This window comes from Haliotis asinina, chromosome 1, assembly GCF_037392515.1.
Source record: "Haliotis asinina isolate JCU_RB_2024 chromosome 1, JCU_Hal_asi_v2, whole genome shotgun sequence".
In the NCBI taxonomy this organism is placed as follows: domain Eukaryota; kingdom Metazoa; phylum Mollusca; class Gastropoda; order Lepetellida; family Haliotidae; genus Haliotis; species Haliotis asinina.
Genome location: NC_090280.1, coordinates 98,605,183 through 98,632,103, shown reverse-complemented (window position 1 = coordinate 98,632,103; position 26,921 = coordinate 98,605,183). Strand labels below are relative to the sequence as shown.

The 26,921-nt window shown below is 42.9% G+C and overlaps 1 protein-coding gene across 1 annotated transcript; it reads right to left on the bottom strand.

Annotated features, from left to right (window-relative positions):
• Positions 1–538: 538 nt before the first annotated feature.
• LOC137284896 (NACHT and WD repeat domain-containing protein 2-like) lies at positions 539–26,921 on the bottom strand. The gene is made up of 23 exons (XM_067816930.1): positions 26,799–26,921; positions 25,971–26,182; positions 25,524–25,663; positions 22,902–23,007; positions 22,125–22,337; positions 19,800–20,130; positions 19,216–19,368; positions 18,572–18,721; positions 14,570–14,786; positions 13,996–14,152; positions 13,727–13,895; positions 12,739–13,098; positions 11,969–12,229; positions 11,469–11,603; positions 10,697–10,823; positions 9,920–10,040; positions 6,400–6,568; positions 5,410–5,522; positions 4,316–4,553; positions 3,845–4,009; positions 3,577–3,740; positions 2,628–2,787; positions 539–1,700 (listed from the first exon to the last, which is right to left on the bottom strand). Exons 1-23 carry the CDS (start codon positions 26,902–26,904, stop codon positions 1,564–1,566), a joined length of 4,104 nt encoding a protein of 1,367 aa, XP_067673031.1. The 5' UTR covers positions 26,905–26,921; the 3' UTR covers positions 539–1,563.

Below are 26,921 nucleotides of genomic sequence, written 5' to 3'. Positions count from 1 at the left end.
TTGTCATGCTACAGCTACTGGCATGGCTCGTTACATCAACCCATGCTGTTACGTAAGGAATACCAGCTGTGCATATATCACACATATGGACAAGTACGGAATACCTATTATGTGTATATCATAGATATTGCCAAGTATGAATAACATTTTTGTAAAACTGCGAACACCAGCCCATCAAAATATCACACACATTGTCAATTAACGAATGCCAGATACACATATATCAAAACACTCATTACCAAACATGTCATCAAGTAAGGAATATCACATTATCAAGAAAGGAATACCATCTAAACACATGTATCATACATGTTGCCAAATGCATGTGTGTGAGTGAGTTTGCAATATTCCAGCAAAGTCGAGGGGGGTGGATACCAGAAATGGGCTGCACACATTGTACCATATGGGGAACTGAACCCGTGTCCTCAGCATGAGGAGGAAACGATTAAATCACTTGGCTACCCCACTGACCCGCCAAGAGCGTGTATCACACACATGATCTGGTAATAAATAACATACTGTCAACAAACAAATATCATAAAAGTATATATCAAATATATTGTCATGTAAAGAACATCAACTATTGTGTATCATACTGTCAGCAGATAGTAAAATAATGTATAGATCACAGATATCCCCAAGAAGGCATGTCAACTAGGTATCTTCACACAAGTGACAAGTATCAACTATACCTACCGATTAAAGATATATCACACATATTTACTTCACAAATACCAACTAAACATGTAACACATTTACAAGCGACAAATATCAACTGTACACAAATTTACAAATACCAACTAAACATGTCACACATTTACAAGCGACAAATATCAACTGTACACAAATTTACAAATACCAACTAAACATGTCACACATTTACAAGCGACAAATATCAACTGTACACAAATTTACAAATACCAACTAAACATGTCACACATTTACAAGCGACAAATATCAACTGTACACAAATTTACAAATACCAACTACACACATTACAAGCATGCACGTATCATGCGTATTTCAAACAGACATATTCCAACTAGGCTACACGCATTATCACAGTACATGTTATCACGTTGCTTTAATAGTTCTTCAATAAATGCATGAAAACTTAAATATTGCAGCCATGAAAATAACATGTCCTAGTCCAGAAGTATTATGCATTATCACATGTCATACATGCATTTAAATATCACAGATGGTACACCATATCAAACAGTATTCGTGTCCATATCTCTATATTATGCAGCATAAACTATGTTATATGCACCAACTTACAGCACCATGGGTTAAAGATCGTCAGCACGAGTCAGTAATATGTGATGCACTGCTGAGGAAAGAGTGTAGACAAAGGCAAGACGCGGATACTGCATGATGATGTGTTCGATATGTATTTGCGTTTACCGTGTTTCGGGGAATTGTAACGTTTTGTACGGTTTTGCTGAAATCAAATTTTGGAGAGCATTTTTTTCTTTCAGTTGTCAGTTTACATTCGACCAATATTAAACCTTGGTGCTAAAGCATTGCTGTGAACAAAGATGGCGTCCAGAATGTCCAACATCAGAACCAGTCTTCATCAAAATCTGCGTCGTCTTCGTCTATCACGTCATCTTCTGTTTCGTCCACGTCGGTGTCGGGGTCGCCTGGGTCGTCCCTGCTGTCCTGAGCCGTTTCCAGGTGTGCCACAACGACAGGCACTGAAACATAGATACAGACACGACATCAGCATTGTCATAATCAGTGCTGTGTCCACAAAATAATACATTAACACTGCCACCTGTGACGATCCGGTGTTAGAACTGGAACTCAACAACCAACGCTTGTCGTAAGAGGCGGATCCGGGAGGTTGACATGGCTAACACATGTCATTGTATCCCATCGATACTCATGCTGTTGATCGCAGGATTGTCTAGTCAAAAATCGATTGTTTACACGTCAGACAGCAGCTGTAGTGTTACACAACAGACAAAAACAATAAATATATGCTGCACAAATGTATTACGTAGAGAAACGATGGGAACTTAGTGACTCCGGAATCAAGGAATCCAGAATGGACGGATATGTCTGATTCCGGAGTAAACAGATAGACACGGTCGTCAAACGTGTTGCAGTGTGCACAGAGAGGCATTCTTTAGACGTGAAAACCTTAGGATCAGAGTTGGAATCTTGGACTCTCTCTGGTTATATTATGTCATCGTACTAGGTGACAGACCATGTAGAAATGACCAGGACTGACTTGCACGAAGCGATCTTAACGCTACAATGATTGTAACTCCCATTCTTCAACATAGGCGTAAGATAGTCTTAGCCCAGGAGTCGAGATAATCATTATTTAAGACCAAAATGTCCCATCACAGATACTGCTGAATAAGAAGGGACGCCTTGTATCCTATCCTTTTTCGTTATGGAACACTGGGACCACCTACTGAAAGAAGAACCATATTTCCCATGACAGATAAGCACAGACACTCTAAAGCTTACCTTTGTTGCTATAGATACTTATGATCGAAAAGATGAAGGTGTCCTCATCGTTGTCGTAGCTCCATTGGACGACAAAAGACAGATCAAATACTTGTAAATATGAATGAACGAATGGTAAGAGACAATGCTGAATATACCCTTACCTTTGTCTCCATAAATGCTTGTGAAGGCAGAGAGTGGCTTGTATCCCTTTTGTCGCCTCTGGGCGTTCGAGTCCCTCAGCGTCCATACCACGGGCTCTGGGTAGTTGGGGAAGTAGCCGACGCAATGATGGCCGTCACTGGTGAGGAAAAGCTCAGCCAACTGTGGAATATCATATGGTAAGGTTATCAATGGTGGTTGTTACTGACTGAGTTACGGGAATCGACTGGGCGACATGCACCGCAACTTGCAAGCACACCTGCAGAAAACCTAAGATTGTGGGTAGAGTAACTACCTACGTAGCCACGACAAGAGAACTGATTAGGGTTTGGGCCAAATAAAGTGCCGTGGATGGAGAACCGTTGCGACCAAGAACACATTTGTCAATAATGAGGAAATGGGATGTTTAACGTCGCACCCACTATTATTCCAGCTGTATGGCGACAGTCTGTTACAATACGTAGCCTGGACTAGACAATACAGTGATCAACAGCATGAGCATCGATCTACGAAATTGGGATGCAATGTGGTGAGCGAGTCTGACCACCCGATCCCGCTAGTCGCCTCATACGATAAACATGGAACTTTGAAAACCAATTCTTCACGGGTTCATTTTGCACAGCTTTCAGCAACATGTCTGCAACACGCCTGTAAAGGGAGGATAAAACTGGGCTCTTACACAGGACCCGATGTTCAGTTTGGGACATGGGACTTCGACGTTTAGAGCGGACGGTCTTGCTACTGGATCAGCTGGGTGCACCAAGGGCTGATCATGTGATCACCCAGCAGGAACACTGTGGAAACTGATGGCGTACACATCTGATCGCAACGGAAGTAGATGATAAAGGTGCTCAAAACCTGGGTGTTTACAGATTTGCAGAAACACATACTGTAAATTAACCAAGGATCCAGAATCAGGAATCCTGCAACTAAACTAATACAAAAACTCACATTAAAGTCCGGTGTGAAAGTGGCTACGCTCTGGAATGTCTTCCGGTCGAGCAGTCTGAACGTCCGGTCTTCCACCCACGTGCCGCGTGTCAAAACGTACGGGCCAGCTTCCGGTATACACATCCGGGCACTTGCATGGCCTGGCAAGGTCATGGTCATATTACCTGAAGTGACAATAAGTTAAAAAAAATAGTATCTTGGCGAAAAGTAACAAACACGTGATTCATTAAATGCATCACGATTACCTACAATATATACTTGTATATACCTGAAACGGTGTCATACACCCTCATGCGACCGTCGTTGAGGTTGGCGAGTAATGACGTAGGCGGCAGGAAAACGAAACTGTCCACGCTGGTGTCGTAGTAAATGTCGCCGGTGTCCACGAACATCTCATACGTATCTTTATCAGTAAGTTCATGCTCCATCACACCTGGAGATGGATGAATGGATATTGTTTTATGCCTCATCAGCAAATTTTAAAGGCTGGTTAAAAAGGTCACTTAATGTCAGTGAGTGAGTTGGAGAATGTTTCTTGTTCTAACACCGCATACAGCAATAATGAAATATAAAACGTGAATATCAGAGGCGGAAATAGGGTATATTTCAGTGTTAATCATTGTGTTAGTCACAAATAATATACAAGCAATTTTACTGGAATTGTGTAATTAATACAAACTTTCTTGTATCAATTTCCCGAACAGAATAATATCCCAAGCTCCCGTCACCCATTCCTTACGTTTGCTGATGTTCCAGACGTAGATGCTGCTGTGTGCCAAGTCATCTTCTGTCATCATCTCTCCGTTAAAGATGAAGAACCGACCATCCTCTGTAACGCACGCACCATCCGTGTATGTCTCACTGAAGTTCAAGGTCACGGGGTCGAACTTGTACCGGAACCTTTGTGTGTTGAGGTCGAAGACTAGGTAGGTCCCTTCCTCTGTTTCAGCGACGAGAGTTGTGCCGGATTTGTTCGCCTTAACAGGGGAAACAGGTACTTAGAAAAACGACGTCAGATGTAAGATATCTACAATACATGTAATATTTGGGACTACACCTTATCAGAAAAGTACATATTTTTGTCCTTTTGTTGGGCTGAGTCTCATCCCGGAGTCAGGTATGAAATCGCTACCACACAAAATCAGCGATCTAACCCACCCAAGAACCGCGACTTCAACTCGTCTCAGTCGTGGATGCCGAGTGGGTCAGATGGCTGACCATATCTCGTTTTTGGGATCGGTACACTCGCCTCATATGAGCTCATGATCACCCAAGAGGACTTACGTCGACATGAACCGGAATGCGTCCGTCTGGTCGACGGATTCGGTGACGGCAAATATATGGGAAGCCATATCATGAACACGGAGATCTAACTAGCTGGTGCTCCAGGAGATTTTTTTACTTCAAATCGACACATCGACCCAAACCTTCAACGTCAAATTCGAACAATTATCAGCTGGGATGGCTAATGATTAAACATGACAACTCCACACATATACGGCCACAGTTACCTAACGTCATGATTCACACGACAGTATATTTTAAGGCCTTGCAGAGGTCGGGATCTGAACCTGGCACGTGTATGTCAGTGGTAACATGCCAGACACTTGAACAACTGTCCAAAGAGTTGCAGGAAGAATGGAGCACTGCAGAGGGCAGAATTCATGAAGATTTTCAGTGTACATGCAAGTTGTAAAGCACACACGGTGGCGCAACTGGATTGTCCTGTTTTGCATTTGGATTGTATTTGAGCGTAGACCTATAAATATCTGTATACAATACACGGTACATATTTTATCTACTTTTACAGTAGATACAGGTAGTCTCACGCACCAGAACACATATAAGCCGCTGTTCTTCCTCGGACTTGATCACGTGACAAACTTTCCCCGTGGCTGTCTTATACACTTTGATATTGCGGCGCCCCCTGGTGACAGACACGACCTCTGGAAGAAAAGCATTTATGTAGAGAAGTAATGAGAAGAGAGGAGCTATCATTCAACTTCTATAACATTACACAGTTGGTATCTCACATGTAAAGGAATCATACTACAGTGGAATCTGTATTTTACGGACTGGACTAGAACTGGACCGCCCCATATGTCCGGATTGTAAAGCAGCCCGGATAGGACAACTTGGTCCGTTCCGTAGAAACTGCCACAATCAGTTACCTAGCTTTGTTGAGGACAACATGAAAACTCCTCGTTTATAATCAATATATTGTATACACTTTTCATTGGATATCTGATTCTCAAAGTCTATACCTTGACTACAGGATGTTTCATTGGTGACCTTCGTAATCGAAAACAAATGCAATTTGCAGAGTCTAAGCTTCTCCCGTGGGAGACACAGTAGAAACAACAGAACAGCCAACAGTCCGGCTGGTCTATTTGTGTTCTTGGTTTTTTAACACCGCACTGAGCAATGTTCCAGGTATATGACAGCGGTTTGTAAATAATCGATCTGCATAACTTGTATACGATGACGTGTCGAGCAAGCCTAAACTTCAGGTAGGCTTGCTAATGATCAATTCTAACCTGGTTCTTCACTGGTTTGCCTGGCCTTGTTCATGGTCCATTATAGGCAGCCGAACTTGGATTATATGAACACCCTCGGAGGTGATTCTTACAACTGTTATTCACTCACCCATTTCGTGTCCCTACCATACCAACATTTTGCACTCACAATCATCCAATTATAATGTTTCTAAACCCGTTCACACTCGGAATATATTTTCTTCATCTGTTAACACCCATACTATGTCCGTTCCCATCCTCTCTGCACCTACACTCTCCCACTGATTCCCCTCACTGTGGAACATACCCTTCCTTTGCTTCACCACACAGAAGTCTCTGTACGACCCGAGCGGAAGTTGCCCTTGAAATGTTACAGTGACAGCCATCTTGGAAAAGTCGACGATTTTCAGCTTTCGGCCGACTCTCACCATCACTCGGTGGTTGTCAATGACAACTAAGTCTTTAATATCCGCATTCTGAAGATGACACCAATGTACATGAAACACATGGCAACTTGCACCATACAGACTAAAGTAAATACTAATATATTATGCTTAAATTCTGTAATACTGAAGTCCTTGTTAGATGTGACACGATAACGCATGCACCATTGGGCTACCCTACTTGTATACACAAGATAGAGACGGTTTTTCGGAATGTGTTTAATAATAATCTAATAATGTAATAATGTCTAAATCCCTGTATATGTGTGTGACATCTTTGGGCGTGACCTTGCCAGACACACTTGGCATTATGGGACATCAGGCTAGCGCCAATTATCTATCTATCTATTTAGTTAACTAGCTATCAATTTCTCACAAACAATACAGACACAGTCGATTGTAACAAAAAAGGGATCCAAACAGAGAAGTCAGCCAGTTATATCTAAATACACATGCAGTTAACATGAAATTCACGTGCTGACTCAAGTGCTTTTGATGCTAAAGTTCTGTCATGGTACAAGCGACAGAGGATATAAAAAAGTGAAATGAAGTACTCTCATTGCTTTCTTATCAACGCATCAATAAGTGCACAGTGCTGAAATTGAACTTTTTTGGACATGCCGACATGCGTAGGCGTTCTGAAAATACCAGATGGCAGATTACTGGTATGCATGAAACTGGTTCGTCCTGTCGCAGCACTGGGTCCAGATTGAGTATCAGTCACACTGTCATAAGTCGCCTTGTAAGGAAACACGCGGCCATTGGTTACGTCAAGCATCGTCCATGATCAGGAAGGCCGAGAAGGCCCCATCCCGTGATGACCGTGCCCTAGTTCGCCTAGTGAGACGCAGGCCCATGACCATTGCCAAAGATATCAGAGAACAATGGACAGTGCTTGTTCGTCTCTCAACCAGCACAATCCGAAGGAGGCTCAGGTCTCGCTGGACTCCGTGCACGTCGTCCAATCAGACGTCCCTTACTCACTGACAGACACAAAGCTCAACGTTTGGCGTGGTGTAATCAACGGCAAAACCACAATCTGAGGACATGGCGCAGGATCCATTGGTCTGATGAAAGCCGGTTTCTTCTTCGTGTTACTGAATGCCGTTGGCGAGTTTGGAGAAGGAGTGATGAGGCTTATCAACAGCGGATGATCCATGCCGCTGAACCCTTTGGCGGTGCCTCTGAAATGGTGTTGGGGTGTATCTCCTGTGACTGTAAGCTGAATCATATCACCATTCAAGGGGCACTCAATGGTCAGAGACATCAACAGCAAGTACTGGAAGCTGCTGGTGTCAGGCATTTTGATAACCACCCGTCGCCAGTCGGTCAGTATTTATGGACGATACTGCTAGGCCACATCGTTCCAGAGCATACTTGCAGAACAACGCAGTTGACAGATTACCTTGGCCTACGAGAAGCCGTGATCTCAAGCAAATTGAGCATTTATGGGACCATCTGGGGCGTCAAGTTCAAGTAAGGGATCCACCTGTTCAAAATCTACAGGAATTACCCCAGGTTCTTCATGACGAATGGCAGAGGATTCCAATGGCGCGCATTCAGCGTTTGGTTTCCAGCATGAGGAGGGTTGCAGCAGTCATCCGTGCGAGGGGAGGAAACGCGAGGGGAGGATACACCAAATACTAATTTCACCGTTACTGCTGGCTTAGGATTGAACAGTGAACGTTTTTTTTTGAGAATTTTATGTACGTTGGACCAGAGGCATTGTCTGTGTGACCATAGTTTTGGACATGATTATTGATAACGTTTTCAGTGCTACAATATGACCGTCAATAAATTACAGCTGAAAGTAGCAGCAGTGTTGGTAGTTGATGGATTGACACTTTAGATGTTTCAGTTAACGAAATTATAACCATGTGTTTGGTTTCCATATCATGCATGACCAGTGTGTTGTGTTAAACACAACCTTATAGCATGAAATAGGGTGGTGCTTAATTAATGCTCATGCGTATATATACTGTAACAAAAATTCAAGTCTGACCTTGGTACAGAGATAATCAAGCTCTCGGCCATCACAGTGATTCCAGCCAAATACCAGCCTTATACTGCATTTCATTCAGGTGAAATACCTTTGTGCAGTCTGCTTCCAAGCTACAGTATCAAGTATAACAGTAATTTCCAACGCAAGTAACGTCAGTCATGTTTACAGTCGCCATGTTGGATATTCTGACGTCACGTTTGTGTATCTTGTGACTCTAGGTCACCTATGAATAGACCTGTCAAGTTTGGCATCAGTGCGGCAAATTTCAGTTTCACAAGCAAGGCACGGTCCAGGGCAACGTCACAGCTAAGTTCTCATTTTATTGTATAACGTTTAATCAGCAAGGATATTATTAACAATGTCTGCTTTAATTTCCCAATAAAATCGTGTATCGCAGGTAAAAGAATAACCTATTTGATTTGAGAGGGTGTAGAAAGAAAGCGGAATATTTAGCGATTACGGAAAGGTTAATATGCTTTTGTTTGAATTGAACAGGTAGTATTTCTTCTCCGAGAGGCGATGATTTTCGTAAGCAGGTTTTGGGCGTACAAATGCAAATGTTGTCTTTTCCCGAGTTCCAAGCAATGCTACCCGATACATAGTGCACCAATTTGATGGCTTTGATTTATTCGAAAGGGAATTTATCAGGCTTTATTTCAGTAAGAATCGCGGCTGTATATTCCAAAATTTCCCACCCAGAATTCGCCCATAATCGAGAGTTGGGTGTTTGACAACCTTGTGCGCGTTACATCCCTTTCCTTCTTAATATGAATATGGATATCAGTGTGCGCTCGTTGGACCCAGGACGTATTATTTTCAACAATACAAGCCCCTGTGGTCCAGATGACAGTTGACAGATGACAGTCGAGACCGTGTATTTTCAGTTTGGTGCTTTATAAATAAACTCGCTATTGGAACTTTATCTACTTGTTGTGTGGTCCTTCTGCATTTTGCCAGTTTCGACATTCACTGTCTGTTAGGTCCTTGTGATATATTTTCACTAAACTATCTGTTAGGTCCTTGTGATATATTTTCACTAAACTCCGTTTCCGAACGCTTGTTATTATTTTGTCGCATTTTGTGACTGGTGGCAGCATCCATTTTTTTTTGTAGTTTGCCTACTAGTATTTTTTCGACTAGTCTTTGGTCGTTCCTTTACAATACTCACACTCACGCACGCGCTTACACATACATGTGAATACAGATCTTCCTCTAAGTGGAATAACATTGAACGTAACAGTACATGTCTTTTCACTCCACCTTGTTGACCAATCACATTCATCTCAGTCGTCTTCTTACTCCAATTTGAGATAAGATTGTACCGGAAGTTAATAATCACTGTCGTTGTCTATACATGAATGACCGGGCGTTTAACTACTCACCACCTGCATCTGCCGGACATTCGTGCACGTCACCAGGTCGTACACGTTTAGGAAGCGATGGGAGACGTCGTATGACCCGACTAGAACGACGTAACGGGGGTTGTCAAGGACGGCGAAGCGGCTGAAGTCAAAAAGGTTGAAAAGGAAACAGGCACATTCTGTCATAACTCTGCTGTGACATCACGCCAAAGGCCTTGTTTCGATAGACCCAAATAGGTACAATACGTGAAGCCCGTTTCTGGTGTCTGAGTACACACACACGCACGCACGCACGCACACGTGCGCACGCACACACACACACACACGACATTGCAGGAATATTAATATTGATAAACGTGGCCTATGACTATCCTCACTCACTCACAGTTAGTGAATTCGGCATACGAACCTTTTGTTAATGGTTGATGTATATTTCAATCATATTTACTGTTTTGCCCGTCACTTTACAGGATTACAGAATTTGTTTCTAGTCTGATTCTAGAGTTGGTGCTTGTCCTAAACATTTATGTCGTTATGTGACATTGCGGGTCAACATGCCCCGATATGAAGGCTGGATGCTCGTAATCTCAATCTCGTGTCTAGTTCACAACCTTAGGTTCACGCGAAAAATTATTTTACACCGAAACGCCGCTCTCTGCAATTAACAAGGCCTTTGCTTCACTTTTGACTCACCAACTTCTAGAATGTCCATCAAGCAACACATGAATAGGTGTGATTACGTGTTCAGACTTGTGATTTAGCTGTCAGTTTCAGACATGTTGTGCAGAGAGACGTTACCTGATAGTGAATCCATCATGGTGGGCGTCGGTGGTCGCCTCCCGACTGATATCCCACACTTTCACCACATGGTCCTCCCCTGTCGTCACCACCAGCTCCATGTCCACAGTCGCCACGTCGTGGTAACCTGGGACACACAAAGGCATTAGTCATTTCGTGAAAGACCCATGGAGACCCAGTTAAGAATTAGTCTTTACCAACCCATGTTTGTAGTAAAAGGAGACTAAGGGGATTAGTTGTCAGGTTCGTTGACTGGGTTGACCGATGTTATATATCTTGAGTGTTGCAGAGTGCAGCGTTCAACAACAAGAAGAAGTTTTCTGGGGAGGCCACCTGCTCTACAGATACAGAAATACTTTCAATGAACACACTGGAACTTCTATTCTTTAATATTGAGTTGTGGGATCTAAAACGATATGTAAATATAACCTCAAATCTGTTACATGAACATCCATTTTTTGTTATTTCAAGAATTCAAAATATACCTGTGATTAAACTACACCTGAAGTTGTTAAACCAGGTGCGGTATGTACAAAACATGAACGTAATCAAATAGTGAAGATACGGGCAAGGTCTTAAGCCCTGCTTGTCGTAAGAGGCGACTAAAGGGATCGTGCGGTCAGGCTCGCTAACTTGGTCGACGTATGTCCTCATATACCAGATGATGTTCATGCTGTTGATAATTGAATTGTCTGGCCATGATTTGCATACGCATAGCTTGAATATTGCTGTATGCGGTGTTAAACTGTGAGACGAAAGGTTGACTACCTACAGGTGTGGTGTCCGAGGATGGCGTGTCTCTCCTCTGATGGCACGTCCCAGGCCACGATGTTGTTGAAGCTGGCAAAGTAGACGTAGCGGCAATCTGGAGTCACGTGGAACTTCTCCAGGACGTCACGCTGTGATCCTGAAATATCACGGGTGATCAGTATATAGGATGCGTGACAGACTTTAGAGTCAGTGGATGTTGTGACGTGGTTGGGGATTCCCGATTGCGTGGGTCAATCCTCTTGATGTTCATCACCGGATTATCTGGTACAGACACGGCAATATACATGCCGCTGCTATATGGCTGAAATATCGCTGAGTGCGGCTTTAAACAATTAAAAAAACCTATTGGTTCCTCTTAATAACATATCCGCGGCCACTTTTGAAAGGATAGGGTTGTCAAGGTCAAGGACGTCGATTATTGTTGAACCGCCAACCATGGACTTTTGGTAATGACATATATCACAGGACTGTCTGGTCCAGACTCTTTTGACCTTGACCTACCCTTAAGGACGCGTATTTCGTCCAAGGTGGCGCTGTCTAACAAATGAAGATCGTTGCTGAACATGTTGGATACAACAATGGTGCGGCCGTCGTCGATGAGGGCAAGAGCATCAACAGTCGTCATCTCTTCTCGTGACTCTCCGCTGTCGTTGTCGCGAGCGGAAAACACGTCCTTCAGGATGGTGAAGGTCGAAGTTTGGACGTTGAATACAAACAGGTGATGTTGTTCTGTATCCGTTGTGACCAGGTAGTTACCGCTCCCTGCCATCGGAATTAATTGTTAACAGAGATTGTGATTGTGTTTTATGATATTCAAAAATGGCAAGGAAGCTGGTTAACATGAAAGAGCAAATGATGAAAATTTAAGGAAAGTTTTTAATTTGTCCGTAATTATATTCTGTGTTACCCATTCCGACGCGAAATATTAAAGCATTTTTTTTTCGTTGACGTTTATTCATACAAAAAGATGTTCAGGTAGATCTTTCTAAATTTATTGGATAAATGTAACTAAAAGACTAAATCTACATTGTATATTGATATAAAACTATTACATTGTAGTCCGAAATTCAAAATCTCATTAAACAATGCTACCCAGTCAGTGAAAAACAGGTCCGATGTTGTTTTTCCCCCCATCGCTCTCTTGCTGGTTAAGGCTGGATACCAGAAACACATTACAAACTATGGATTGCCTTACTTATGACCCATTTCTGACATGCCAGTTTGAGAATAGGCCCTGAGATAACATCGGATGCTGTACGCCTCATGCCTACCCGCACTGGGTCCCACATCTCCTATAGTGATATCTCCTCGTGTATACGGGCACTGCACTTCCTGTGTCAGCTGACCATCATTGGCGCGGTACAACTGTACCGTGCTGAGGGTGAAGACGGCCACAGTTGTCTCCCCTGGTCCTGCGCAGCAAAACTGTGGCTTCAAGTCAACTTGTATGGCGTACTTCCGGTTTCCGGTACTGATTTCATATGCCTGTATTGCTCCATCTGGGTTAACAAGAGCCACACGGTCGTTTAAACACAGCCTGATGGTGTCGGGGTCCTCACCCACGTTGTCGATGGAACGATACAGTTTACCTCCATACACATCCCAGACCTTCAATGTCTTGTCTCTTGAACCTGGTTTTAAAAACGTGAGAAGCTTCAAACAGATGATTAAGTGGTGTGATGTTACCAACGTATTCCTAGTCACACACGCTTTCTGATTGGCTTGTCGCTGAGTAGGGGTGACTACTGAGGGGTGAAACAACTATTGCGGTAGCGATAGTCTTTTGCAAAACACTATTGCGATAGTCATTTTGCGACTAACTATTGCACTACTATTTTTTCTCCTTGAATTGTCCCATCTGAAGTAATTTCTCAATTGAATGTATAGTTATTTGAAATACATGTAAGTTAAGTAGTTTCAGTCTCTTGTAATAACCAACAAATTGAAACCCAGTTCGGTCAAACAGTTAAGACATGAACTCAGTGAAGCTGCAAATCTGCGCTCAAACATCACGTATTTTGCATTGCGCATTTATCAACGGAAGTCAGTTACTAAACTATCAATAGTCACACATACCATCAATGCAGCAATGTTTTTTGTTTCTACAATCGATTACTATCACCGGAGACTCGACCATTGCAATCTATCGACAGTTGAATGCATCGTCACAGCCCTAGTAGTGGACACTGATCTACAGGGTACCGCCGGTTTGATCGTAGGTTAGTGGGGTGAGTGAGTGAGAATCGAGAATCGACTTACATGTGAGAGCATATTCCCCGTCACACGTGATAGCAAGGCCTGTTATATCTTCTTTATGACCGGCAAGGCAGTGCACGAGCTGACCTCCCGGTCGGGTCAGGATTAGCTGGTTCGCTACCAGGTATCCAGCTAGAGAGTCGTCACACTGTTGTAGGAAGGGACGTAATTCCTGCGAAGACAATACGAGAACAAACGTTTGGGTTTTGACTAAGAAATTCTGTCCTTGAACATTAGTCATAAGAATTTCATCCTGACAGTTAGCAACTTACCGTCTCGTCTTTGATTCTGCCACGCAGCTGTGATGGAAGTTCATACGGGTACTTGATGAGCGCCCCCTGAGAGAGCTGAAGTGCGTCACCTATCGTTGAAATGGCGCTGTCCTCACTGAACATGTTCCTGGCGTCCTGGAAGTCCTCGAGAACTTGTCTTGGGAGGAGAAAATATTTCAAACGTTGAAACGAAAGCTCACAGACACTTAGTGATTCTTTCGTTCTGTTTTTATATAATTGTAAGCGCCACTACATATTGTTAGATAAATTCAATTCACTGTGTCACGGGCCAAAAATATTCAAGAGGTTGTTTGCACGACTCTTACGAAGTATTTTGGTAATATCAGCATGGATAACCCCGAAAATTGGCCTCAGATGTCGCCTGAAAACTTCCTAAAAGACATAAATCATATGCAGCCAGTTTCAGTTAATCCGCATTACATATTCGTTTATTATTTTTCGTCAAGGCTGAACACATAAGAAACATGTTTCAATTTGGTTTGGTTTGGATGTAGGATAGTGAAGTCACGAGTAGCTAGCCCTCTTCTGGGTCTCGATGGTATGTGTCTCTCACCTGAGTCCTGTTGCCACTAGTTTGGCCTGCAGGAAGTTGAAGTTACAGAGACACTCTTCTTTAAGCAGCGCTAGCTGTCCAGCACGGAGTCGGTGAAAGGGTAGGTTGTTCAAGAGACGCAGGTTGTAAGAGTCACCGAATCTGAGCTGTTGCGCTGTCACGTGACGATCAGCCTTTCGTTCAGTTCCTTGCTTGTCTGTGTACGGCTTCTGTACGCCTGCACGGATGATTATACAGACAAGGCACATAAAGAAACTGTGCATACAAAAGATTTAACTCTAAATTTATCAAACCTGTGTAGACACGTGCACATAAGGATTTAAACTCAGGGATTAGTGACATGTATCCAACCTGCATACACGTGCCACGTTCAAGGTTTCGTCCTTGAGACGTGCAAAACGTCTTTGCACGTGCATTCCGCGAAAGAGAAACAGAGCAAATGAATGCCACACAGTACTGTCACTTCGGAAAGCCCTTGCGATCGTTCAAAAAATTAAAGGTCACATGCAACGTAAAACACAACTTTGCAGATTCTGGTACCTTTGGGTATGCATTTACCGAAACAAATCATAAAAAATGCCAATTCAACCTATAAAGTTGAAAAAAACGCGATGAAAAAAAAGCCCGCGAAATCGGAGTTCAAACGTTTCACTAAATTCCCCCCAGCGCTGGGGGGGAAACTGGTTTCAACAGCTGTGCTGCGCTGCGCCAGTGACGCATGCGCAGTGAATAGATTCGCGGAGCTCGAAACAGTACGCATGCCTAGCGTCTGAGGTTGTGAGCAGTAGTCTAATCTTGGTTGTGTACACAAACAAGTAAATAATCTACTCGTTACGTAAAAAAACTTGTTGATTGTGGTAAGCAGTCTCTGTCACAGAGAAAGCTCAGTGTCTGATTTATTCACACCTATATGTCTGCCTGCCTGTCTGCTAAAGACAACATGCAATACACAGCTTCAATCATTGACCACGTGCAATTTGAACTTAACACCTATCAGACTATACGACATAAAGAAAATAAGTTGATTTATGACGCGTGCACCCGAGTCCCGTGTCTGCCACATTATGTAATTAGGCACGTGTGATACACATGACAGGTTTTTATGTCTGTGGGTTGCAAACATACTACATTCATTTTTTTCGGATGACTGGATCTGACGGAAACTGGTGCAAACTCTTGTCAGTTTCAAGTCCTGCTTTGTACTTGGACGAATGACAGATTCCAGGCACGCAGTAATTGACCATCTCTACTGACATGATTTTTAATTGGATCGAGCGCAAATTCAGAGAACATGTATTTTCCAAACCCAACATCACTCTGTACATTCTTCATGGACAACGACTTCTTTTAGTGTATATGATTTTGTTTGACAACAGTATATGAATCCACACTGAAACGACGCATCAAGTACACAAAAAGAAGTTGTTATCCATACAGAATCTTACTGTCTTGGGACTCGCCATACTTCTAAAATGCCCATCAAACAGATCATCTTTCTGTACACACAATGAACCCTCAGCATATCAGCAATGAAACAGCCAATCGGAAACCGTCGTTACACTTGAGTGCATATCCACCCGGTATGACTGGGTTCGGTCTCCCGCAGGCTTCGAGGAAGTAAGCTCAAGTACAAAATATTGCACTTTTGAATCGCGATCGTACGCTTATAATTTTGTTTATTTGTTTTTTTAAAAGCAGCAGTGTATATTATATGTCATGAACAAGTGATAAATATCTTTTAATCATGTTTGATTTTTTGGTTGCATGTGACCTTTAAACTGCTATTGAGACGCATAGCATGCCAAGGCTAACGTCTGAACAACGTCATCAGGTCATTGGGATGGTCCGTGGTGGAATGTCTCAACGACAACTGGCGGCACATTTCCAATGCCACCGGAACACCATTTCTACCAGAACACAAATGACGTCATCAATCAGCTACATTCAGGACGCCCATGTGTAACCACGCCAATACATGACAGACGGATAAGGGTGACTACAGGTTTCAGACTGCAGTGATGACTGGGCGGACCATCACAGGACTTCGCCGTATTCACTCCAACACGGTTCGACAACGTTTAGGTCATCACGGGATCAGACCACGACGTCCCGCCATATGACCTGTCCTGACACAACGTCATTGACAAGCTCGTCGAATGTGTTGCCGAAATCATGTCCGCAGACCCTTGTTTTGGTGGAGAAAGGTTGTTTTTACAGAGGAGTCCAGGTTAACATTTCCATAATGATGGACGACAATGTACCTGTAAGGCGCGTGGGAGAATGTTAAGCACAGGCCTTGAGAAGGAATCGCTTTGATGGTGGTTCATTGATGATTTGGGGTGGAATAACAGCACGCCAAAGAACTCCTTTGGTGATTGTTCTGGGCAACTTAACTGGTGCTGTCTACAGGGATCAGATGCTTTGACCTGTGGCAATTCCTTTTCTGCAACGCCATGGCCCTGGGTTAACATTCCAACAGCCCTGACACGGCAAGGTTTGCTATGGATTTTTTGCAACACCACAACGTTGACTCACTGCCTTGGCCTGCACATTTACCAGATGTCTCCCCGATAACGCATGTTAGGGACGAGATGGAACAACTTCTACACCATCTTCTTCACCCGCCAGATAATGTCCTTGACCTTGCAACAGAACTTGAGAGAATCTAGCGTGGCATCCCACAAGCCTTCCTTGGACGTTTGAAACGCTCGATACGTCTTGGATGCACGGCTGTTCTCAATGTCGATGGTGGAGATACCCGTTATTGAGCTTGTGACATGGTCATTTGACCCATTACCCGCTAGTGGACTCGTGACGTCATTGTGGTTGACTTTTCAACTGAAATTCTTCCGACTTGATATGGTCTCATGATCCCTCCATTAAAATCTATATGTATCTTTGACACTGTTGTACTATTCAATTGGGATAATATTTTGACAATACACAGTCCTTCGCCCATAATAGGTTTGCACCAACGAAATAAAGATAATACTGGTATTTTATTTTTGACCAATCAGAGAGCAGCCCGTCTTTTGTGCTAGCCTATTGAGGATGAAGGACAAACATGGTGGACTCGATTACTCGATACTGCTAATTTCCCAGTAAAATAGTGTATTGCAGGTAAAATGACTAACCTATTTCATCTGAGAGGGTGTAGAAAGAAAACGGAATATCTAGCGATTACGAAGAGGTTATGTCTTTTCGTCGATCGGGTGTTTTTAAGTGAAATAGGTAGTATTTCTTCTCCGAGATGCGAAGATTTTCGTAGACAGGTTTTTGGCGTACAAATGAAAAAGTTGTCATTTCCCGAGTTCCAAGCAAAGTTACTCTTTACATAGTGCACCGATTTTGATAATTTTGGATTTATTCGAAAGGGAGTTTATCTGGCTTATTTCAGTAAGAATCGCGGCTGCATATTCCACAATTACCCACCCAGAATTCGCCCACAATCGAGTGTGGGGTGTTTGACAACTTTAGGCGCGTTACATCCCTTTCCTTCTTTATATGTATATGGATGTCAGATTACGCTTGTTGGACCCAGGACGTATTATTTTCAGCAATGCAAGCCCCTGTGGATACAATGACATGTGTCAACCAAGTCATCGAGTTTGATCGGTTGATCTAGATAGTCGCCTCTCAAGACAAGCATAGGTTGCTGAAGGTGAATTCTAATCTGGGTCTTCATGGATCGGGTTGTAAACTATCGAGCAGATAAACTATCAATGCAAGGGATCTATGCCGTGACCAACCAACCTTTGGCTACCACATTACGTGTCCGCTGCTACAGATTATCAAGACGATGCAAACAAATACCTTTGTCAATGCCGTCAATGTTTCAGTGGTGGGTCGAATGCGTTTTCTCGTCAGGAGAAAGGTTGGATTTCCAAAGTGAGAATGTACAGTGTTTGAATACCACTTCTTGTGTTCTCTAGCCGTGACATTGCAAGAGTATTACTGAAAGCGGCATTACACTCTCCAGGATACCCACTCGCTTACACTTACCATGAGCCCAAACGCCGGAGAAGAAGTCGCCAAGAGCCGCGTGCATCTTCCGTTGGTCACTGTCGTCGCTGCAGTAGCGTTCGTAGGCAGCTTCGATAAACTGTCGGTGGTACCAGAAGAATACCCTTACCCCATCGGCTCCTTTGTCCACTGTACAACAAAATAGACATGTTCCTAGATGGTCCATTATATGACGCTTGTTGAAGACCCGTAGTAATGATGCTTAAACAGATCCAGACGCTTGACTCACGATTTAGTTAACGAAACGCCGTTTTGCCATTTTGAGATAAACAAGCGCTTAAGGATAATGGGCATGGGGACCGAAAGCATCTTAGTTGGAAAGTTTACATCTTCCTTTCCAAGAATGTCTGGATGTTGATCCAGCTCAGCAGAGCCCACCACCTTCTGAAAATCTACGATTGACTGGAGTTGTGATATTTGTATATTCCAAACTTTTTTTTGCAGAGGATAATTTATTGATTTATGCATCACCTAGCGGTGGTGAAACTATGGTGGTAAGAAAGGTTAATGTCATTCTTCTGCTGAGACAGATAGACCGCCAGTCACACACGACCACTGAAGCAGCTTGTGGATATTGAAACAAAGATGTCAGATTTATTGATGAACATGACAAACACACTCACCTAGATACTGGTTGAATTCTGTCTTCAACCTGACTAGCAATAGTGGTGGTAGTCGTCGTATGGGAGGCGTCCAGTACATGTAAACGTCGTTCAGGACGTCGTCGTCACAAGAGAGGATGTCCTCCAGCTCTGTCTCGGTCAAACCACGTCTACCTTAGGACGGAGTAGAGTGCAACGGGTTGGTGATTTTTTTCCCAGAAAATACTGGGAGAAATGACTTTACAAAACAAAACAAAACAAAACAAAACAAAAAGACCCAACGAAACCAAATGCATCATCAGTGAGTGAGTGTAGCTAGTTTCATGCAATATCACTGTTGAGGACATCAGAAATTAAACAAGGTTTCAAGCGTGATGAGAGAACACTTTAACCACTATGCTGACCAATGACTGACGTGCTTGACACACCGTACCCCATTTGCATAGGCCGACGCTCATGATGTCGACCACTGGGTTGTCTAGTAGATTAGTCGGTAAATTATTTACAGACCACCGCCCCGATATAGCTGGAATATTTCTGAGTGCGACGTATAAACATTAACAAACAAAAACAAACAGTGCTAGTCTGTGATGACGGTCACTTACTAATAGTCAGGTACCCCAGGGCTCTTGACACGAACATTCTTCCGTGAGCTCTCTCCAGCTTTAGGAAGAGGGTCTTGATACACCCTCTCACTGTTGTCTCTAGCACCGTCTCGTCCACGGGAGTGAAAGACCGCCATCTCCGCGCCACGTCAAACGCAAGTTTCAGGAAGAGAGGCAATGGGCACTGCTGGAACGCTGCGTTGATGACCCCCCTCTGGCCTTTGGTCAGTTTCCTCCCGGCTGTCTCCAGCCACTTGTCCAGGATACCTGTCGCTTCCCCATCAGGTAGCTTGGGCACTTGTACGAAGTGACCTCTAGATGTCACCATTCCCTGTAGTGAGTGAACACAGTAGTCAATTAAGGTGAAAGAAGAGGAACCTTCGGGCCTCTGCAGGCGTCCAGTTTTACAAAATGTGAGTAAAACGCATGACTACCCGACGTTTTCATACACTTCGATTTTTATTTCTGTCATCAAACGCATATATGGACACATTTTCTATTACAGGATTTTTCGGGGAGAACACAAAGTGTTTCGTCGCTTTACTCTACGCTAGGTTCACACTGTCGTGTCGTTAAGAATGCCACGGCAGACCATTCGTTGATTCTCGTGGAACTTCTCTGAAATTTCAAGTTTGAATGTGAGGTGATGCGAGTCGGTACGTTCCGATACAATTTGTTGCGCTTGGATGCGATACTGTCACGATCTGATCTCCCGTTCAAGTACGATCACATACGTTGTGATAGGACTTCCTATCGACTCCACGCGATTGACACGATTATCGCGGTCGGTGTCCCCGATTTGGGACGATGTGGTACGTTCATGTACGTTCCGACAGGTTCATCACGAACCACTGCGATTGTGGTTGCGATGTTTCTCACGATCACGATCGAGGTGATCACGATTTGAGCCACGATTGGACAACGACGGGTACGTACACAGCCAGAGAGACCATGCACTTCACTGTTTCTTGAACTCCTACAGAGTGAACATTACCGATCATAACGAATTGGAACCTGGATTAGATATGTTGCGCTTTGTCACGATTCAATACGATCTGACGCGACGACTGCGATCAACACGGTTGTCTCGGCTGACCTGAAGATCTGATAAGATATGATAGGATCACCACGGTTACTGCAAGATTAAGACCACGATTTCAATTGTGGCAAGAATCGTGATATTGTGAACATAGCATACGCCAGATCAAAAGAATCTCCACAGCGACAATGCATCCAAGAATGTGCTCTTCCAGGACGACGTATAGAATTTCACGAAGGCGCAGACATCAATAATGCCTATTATTCAAAGAACCTGTCGTGTGTGTGGCAGTGATGTAATATCTGGGTTTGAACCCCTGACACATCATGAAATTAATTACTAAGTCATTACTGTCTCAATTGTATTTTTAGGAATGTCATTATGTTGTGGTTGAGGTCATTTTAATATATGTTATAAAATGTAAATAAAAATATATATATACAGAAAATGGGTCAGTAGAGCAGGTATTATAATCAAATTTATAGTGGAATATTATTGCATCTTTAGCTGTAACTGTATTATAACTTTTTATTGTTAATAACATTTGATTTTGAATAAGCTTTAGCATTGGCGTTATAAACTTAGTTACTGTTTAAATGCATGTTAAATGTTTATTGCATAGTTTTCTGCACATTACTGGTCCCAAGGGTGATTTGTGACTGAATGAATTGTTGTGCTGTTTGTGTACTGCAGACAGTAGCGTGTATGCCATATGGTCATGGAAGGCAAGGGCGTCGCCATGTGCTCGCTAGGCCGTGTACCATATAGACGTGAGTGCATGCTTGTGTATCAATTTCGGTACATGATACTAGGCTGTGTTACTTTTCTTTTATACTTTGTATGTATTGCGAGACTATATATCATGTAATATTTTAAATGGGCATTTGTATCTTAAGGCATTTGTATCTCAAGAAATGAAATGAAGTACATTGTAACCTAAATCTGCATGATCTGCATGAATCTGTAATGACTGTTCTAAGTTGATCTTGAACTTAAATGTGATATGTTGAAATGTAAGAATTCCCTAAATGTTCCAGGGCATTGAATACTAGCGACTTACGTTGGATCACCAGAACTAGAATAAAAGGCTTGAACCCCATATAGCCTCCATCGTCATTTCCCGGCGAGTAGAGAGTTGACCTTAGCGTTGTTTGAAAACACTTTTGTTTATAGAAACATGTGCCATAACTCATAAATCACAAATCAACCGTGAAATGCGCGTCACAAAATTAAAAATCATTTCACTGTGGTGAATAAGACGATGCGTACAGTGAACGCATGCCTACCTGAATCCTCTGCAGACATTCGTGCTGACTTTCCGGCAGTGTGGACACGACCAGCTTCACGTGCGGCGGCAGATGCGTGGGCAGCCAGGTCAGTTGCCTCCCACTGTCCGAGTTGTCTAGTTGGTCAAGGGAGTCCAAGAGCACCAACAGGGGTTTACTCTCATGTGCCAGCTGCAGAGCTTGGTAGAACACCCCGCTCAGCTCCTTCAGGTCCTACAGTGAGTGAGTGAGTATGTTTAACGACGATATAACCAATAACTGAGCTTGCTGGTCAGAATGTCTTCATACTGAAACCCAGACTGCTCACAACGAGATACATGGAAGCTATATTTAAGTCTCTACGCTGTATTCATTCAAGAAAAATAATTATGCACATAATGGTCAGGGGCAGAAGGGTAGCCCAACAGTTGCAGTTAGAAGCAGTTCGATTCCCCACATGAATACAATACAGGAAGCACATATCTGATGGTCCTTGTCGTCGTGTTGCTGGAATATTGCTAAAACCACAGCAGGACTTACTTGCTTTATTTTGTATAAAAAGAACAACTGAAGTGGCCCAGAAAAGAAAGCACACGCTTAATCCTGTATGAATGTGAACGTTTCGGCAACATGATCACAAAGACTGTAATTTCCAAGTTCCGATCAAAACATACTTCAAAACATTCTACATATCCGCCAAACAACAAGTAATCAAGTGTATGCTTTCTTTTGTACGTCAGTATATTGTTTTGTTAACGAGGTAACTCGCGATGAGGTGTTTATTTATGTAACACTTACTGACGGCAGGTCGTGCACCTCATGCCCATATACAGTCCACACTTGGGACGTGACACTCTTCAGAAGGCTGCACACGGAGGTACTCTCTGGCGTGGTGCCAATGAACCTGAAATGAAATAGAATAGAAAGCGAGCGGAAAAATACAATATCTTGTTAAATTTGTTAGTTCATTCATACAGCAGTTAATAAAAGGTATACGGTAAAATTCTGTGTGATTATTGATTCAATGACGACTGGATCAAGAAAAGGAAATCTAACCACATACACTCAGATATTGGTGTTAATGTAAACTGTTGATGAATAAATGGAATTTTATGCAAATAGCACAAACTGCATCTATTTTGGTAGACAATACCCACCAGCAGCTGTCATTCGTAACTACTCGTCTCTTTCCGTGATCTACAAGAAGCCATCAGGCTTGCCGGAATGACACGAGTAGTTACGAATGCAGCAGCTGTGTGTCATGTGACGGCTTTTCAAGGTCTAAACGTTTTAACTGCAGTTACATTTATTCTCAGTGTATTGGCGTGGGAGCAAGTGAATGGTGCTGCTTGTCGTTTTAGCGAGTACCCGGTCACCGATTTTCCACGGTCCATTTATATGGACACAGCTATTTTGCCCCCTACACCAAATGGACTCTATTTCTGAGGATTGTCAAAACTTCTTGTTCTGTTATAATGGCGCTTCCTTTCGTGGGCGGATGTTATATTCATGATGACTCTCACTTTTTGTCACCAAACAAATCTCTGGTGTTGACTCAGGATCCAAGACAGTCGTAAGTTAAAGTTAACATATGGCACTTAAGACTAGGAGAACTTCGAAAAAATCTTGGCCCTGTTCCGTTAAGTATCCGAGTTATGAGCACCACTTAGTGAAACGGGGCCCATTGTTGTGACGTGGGTCCCGATACAACGAAGCTTTCGTAGCGCTACGACTTGAATAAGCCTATGATAACCCACAGAGATACGACAGGTCGTAACATTACGAACGCGTTGGGGATCGAAGTCAAAACACTGGTTACAGAACAGTCGCATTTCCTGTTAGTGTGATAACCAGTCCAGAAATTTTAGACTAATCCATTTAACTTGCATCTTGCACCACTACTAAACGCTTGTATCGTGCACCACTACTAAACACTTATATCTTGCACCACTACTAAACACTTGTATCGTGCACCACTACTAAACACTTGTATCGTGCACCACTACTAAACACTTGTATCGTGCACCACTACTAAACACTTGTATCTTGCACCACTACTAAACACTTGTATCGTGCACCACTACTAAACACTTGTATCTTGCACCACAACAAAACACTTGTATCGTGCACCACTACTAAACGCTTGTGTCTTGCACCACTACTAAACACTTGTATCTTGCACCACTACTAAACGCTTGTGTCTTGCACCACTGCTAAACACTTGTATCTTGCACCACTACTAAACACCTGTATCTTGTACCACTACTAAACACTTGTATCTTGCACCACTACAAAACACTTGTATCTTGCACCACTACTAAACACTTGTATCTTGCATCACTGCTAAACACTTGTATCTTGCACCACTACTAAACACTTGTATCTTGCACCACAACAAAACACTTGTATCGTGCACCACTACTAAACGCTTGTGTCTTGCACCACTACTAAACACTTGTATCTTGCACCACTACTTAACGCTTGTGTCTTGCACCACTGCTAAACACTTGTATCTTGCACCACTACTAAACACCTGTATCTTGTACCACTACTAAACACTTGTATCTTGCACCACTACAAAACACTTGTATCTTGCACCACTACTAAACACTTGTATCTTGCATCACTGCTAAACACTTGTATCTTGCACCACTACTAAACACTTGTATCTTGCACCACTACAAAACACTTGTATCTTGTACCACTACTAAACACTTGTATCTTGCACCACTGCTAAACACATGTATCTTGCACCACTACTAAACACTTGTATCTTGCACCACTACTAAACACTTGTATCTTGCACCACTACTAAACACTTGTATCTTGCACCACTACGCTCCTTCTAATCCATGCAAACATGTCGTACAGCGTGGTCTGTCGTACAGCGACCTCTGACAAACGGAAACCTGGAAACCGTGGAAATCTCAAAACGGGGCTTTGTCGTTAGACATGTTTGGCGGTCTGGTACGGAAATGATATTATATTAACCTCATTATGCGTTACAGAACTACACTGAATAAACGCAAAAACACATAACAGGTGAGCCAGATGCATTGTGAATAATTTTACGTCCTCATCAAACAATTACAGTCTGTGATTTCTTAGTTAGGTTATGCTGCCTAAACCTCGACATGAAATATAGAAACATTGTGTTATTAAAGTTTAAAATTAAATTCATTTGTTAATACCATTTTTGTGAAACAAGGACTTTGAATTCAGTGCAACCAGAGTTGTGTACGATGTCTATTTTCACTTTCACACGAGAAACTTTAGATCGGCTAAAAAGTAGGTCATTGTCTGAATACGTTAATGAGATTCATGTTTCGGTATGCTGAAATTATAGCCTGCAGTTTCTAACAGACCCAAAGGAAAATACGGAATTATGGCGCACTCAGCTACTATGTTTCAAACCATTACCTTATAACCAGGACCCCATCATCTTGTGTCTCTGACGCCTGTTTTGCTGCCATGGCAACCACCGATGTCTTCCCGCTTCCAGACACACCATATACCGTTAGTGGGCTGTCAGAATCGCCCGTCACATACTTGTGTATCATCTGGAACATAACGTGTAACAGAATGAAATAGGGTCAGCGTACTTTTCGATGTGGTTTCATGGTTTCATCATTCAGTCCCTTAACATTCCCAACACCTGCGCCTTGCATTCCGCAAACTCCCTTCTCAAAAGAGCCTTCTTTCAGAAAGATTTTCTTAATATCGTCTACCACCACATAACCGAGCGTTCAGAAAGGTGTCACCTGTCATATCGCCTGTCTTCAGGATCACGTAGCTTCTTCAGAAAGACTTCTACCATCATGTCAGAAACCCTCAGAAAAGAACGGCGTCTACCGTCATGTAACCTACCTTCAGAATGTTCTCTCTCCCGTGGAAGGTGCTGCACTTCTGTTGACAGAAGGACACGTGTTGAACCACCTCCCGAAACAGTTCTGTGTCGGTGTCGGAAGACGCCCTGGTCTTGATGCCGTGGGTGATCATCCCCGACAGCGTCTTTTCGAAGTCTTCACACAGATGGTCAATGTAGTTCTTGTGTTCCTTTACCGTGACGGGGTCCACACCTGGTAGAAAGTACCAGGGTGTGACAGAGGTCAAGTCCATAAGTACGGGAAGGGGAATCGGCTGAGAGTGGTAAGGTGTGTCACCATTGGCAATAGGTTAAGAGCGAACAGGGGTATCGGCTGAGAGTGGTAAGGTGTGTCACCATTGGCAATAGGTTAAGAGCGAACAGGGGTATCGGCGTTCGAGACAACGATACACTGGCAGTTCGAATGGCAGTTCGAGTCTTTATCGATTTGTATACAGGTTTCTGCTTACAGGTTTCATTTTCAGTTATAGCATCGTTGATGTTTTGGAACATGTAAACGATGAACTCAGTGTCATTGGTACCAACAGTGAACACCCTTAAAAGTCAAACGCTAACATATCTTATCCTTCGGAACGCACTATAGTAAATGCAGACTGTCGAAAATGTCAGATATTTCTTTTAAAAAATGCTTGATAGATGTGATCAAATGTGTTACAATCATTTTATCAAAAATCACTAAATGACTCAGTAATTTTATGTTTCCGTCGATTTGTTAATTATTCCATTTTTTCGTAGAAACATACGATGTCCAAGTGAAGATGGCGTCTTTATGACGTCAGTGTTCAAAGACAAACATCAACCCAGTTCACCTTTATCCGACCATTGTATTGAGTAGGTCATGTGACACTTGTCTGGAATACACATTGGTAGTTTGTTGTCCCTCAGCTCCTGCAGCAGGTGCCGAGCCTCCTCCATCTGTTTGTCAGACCCAC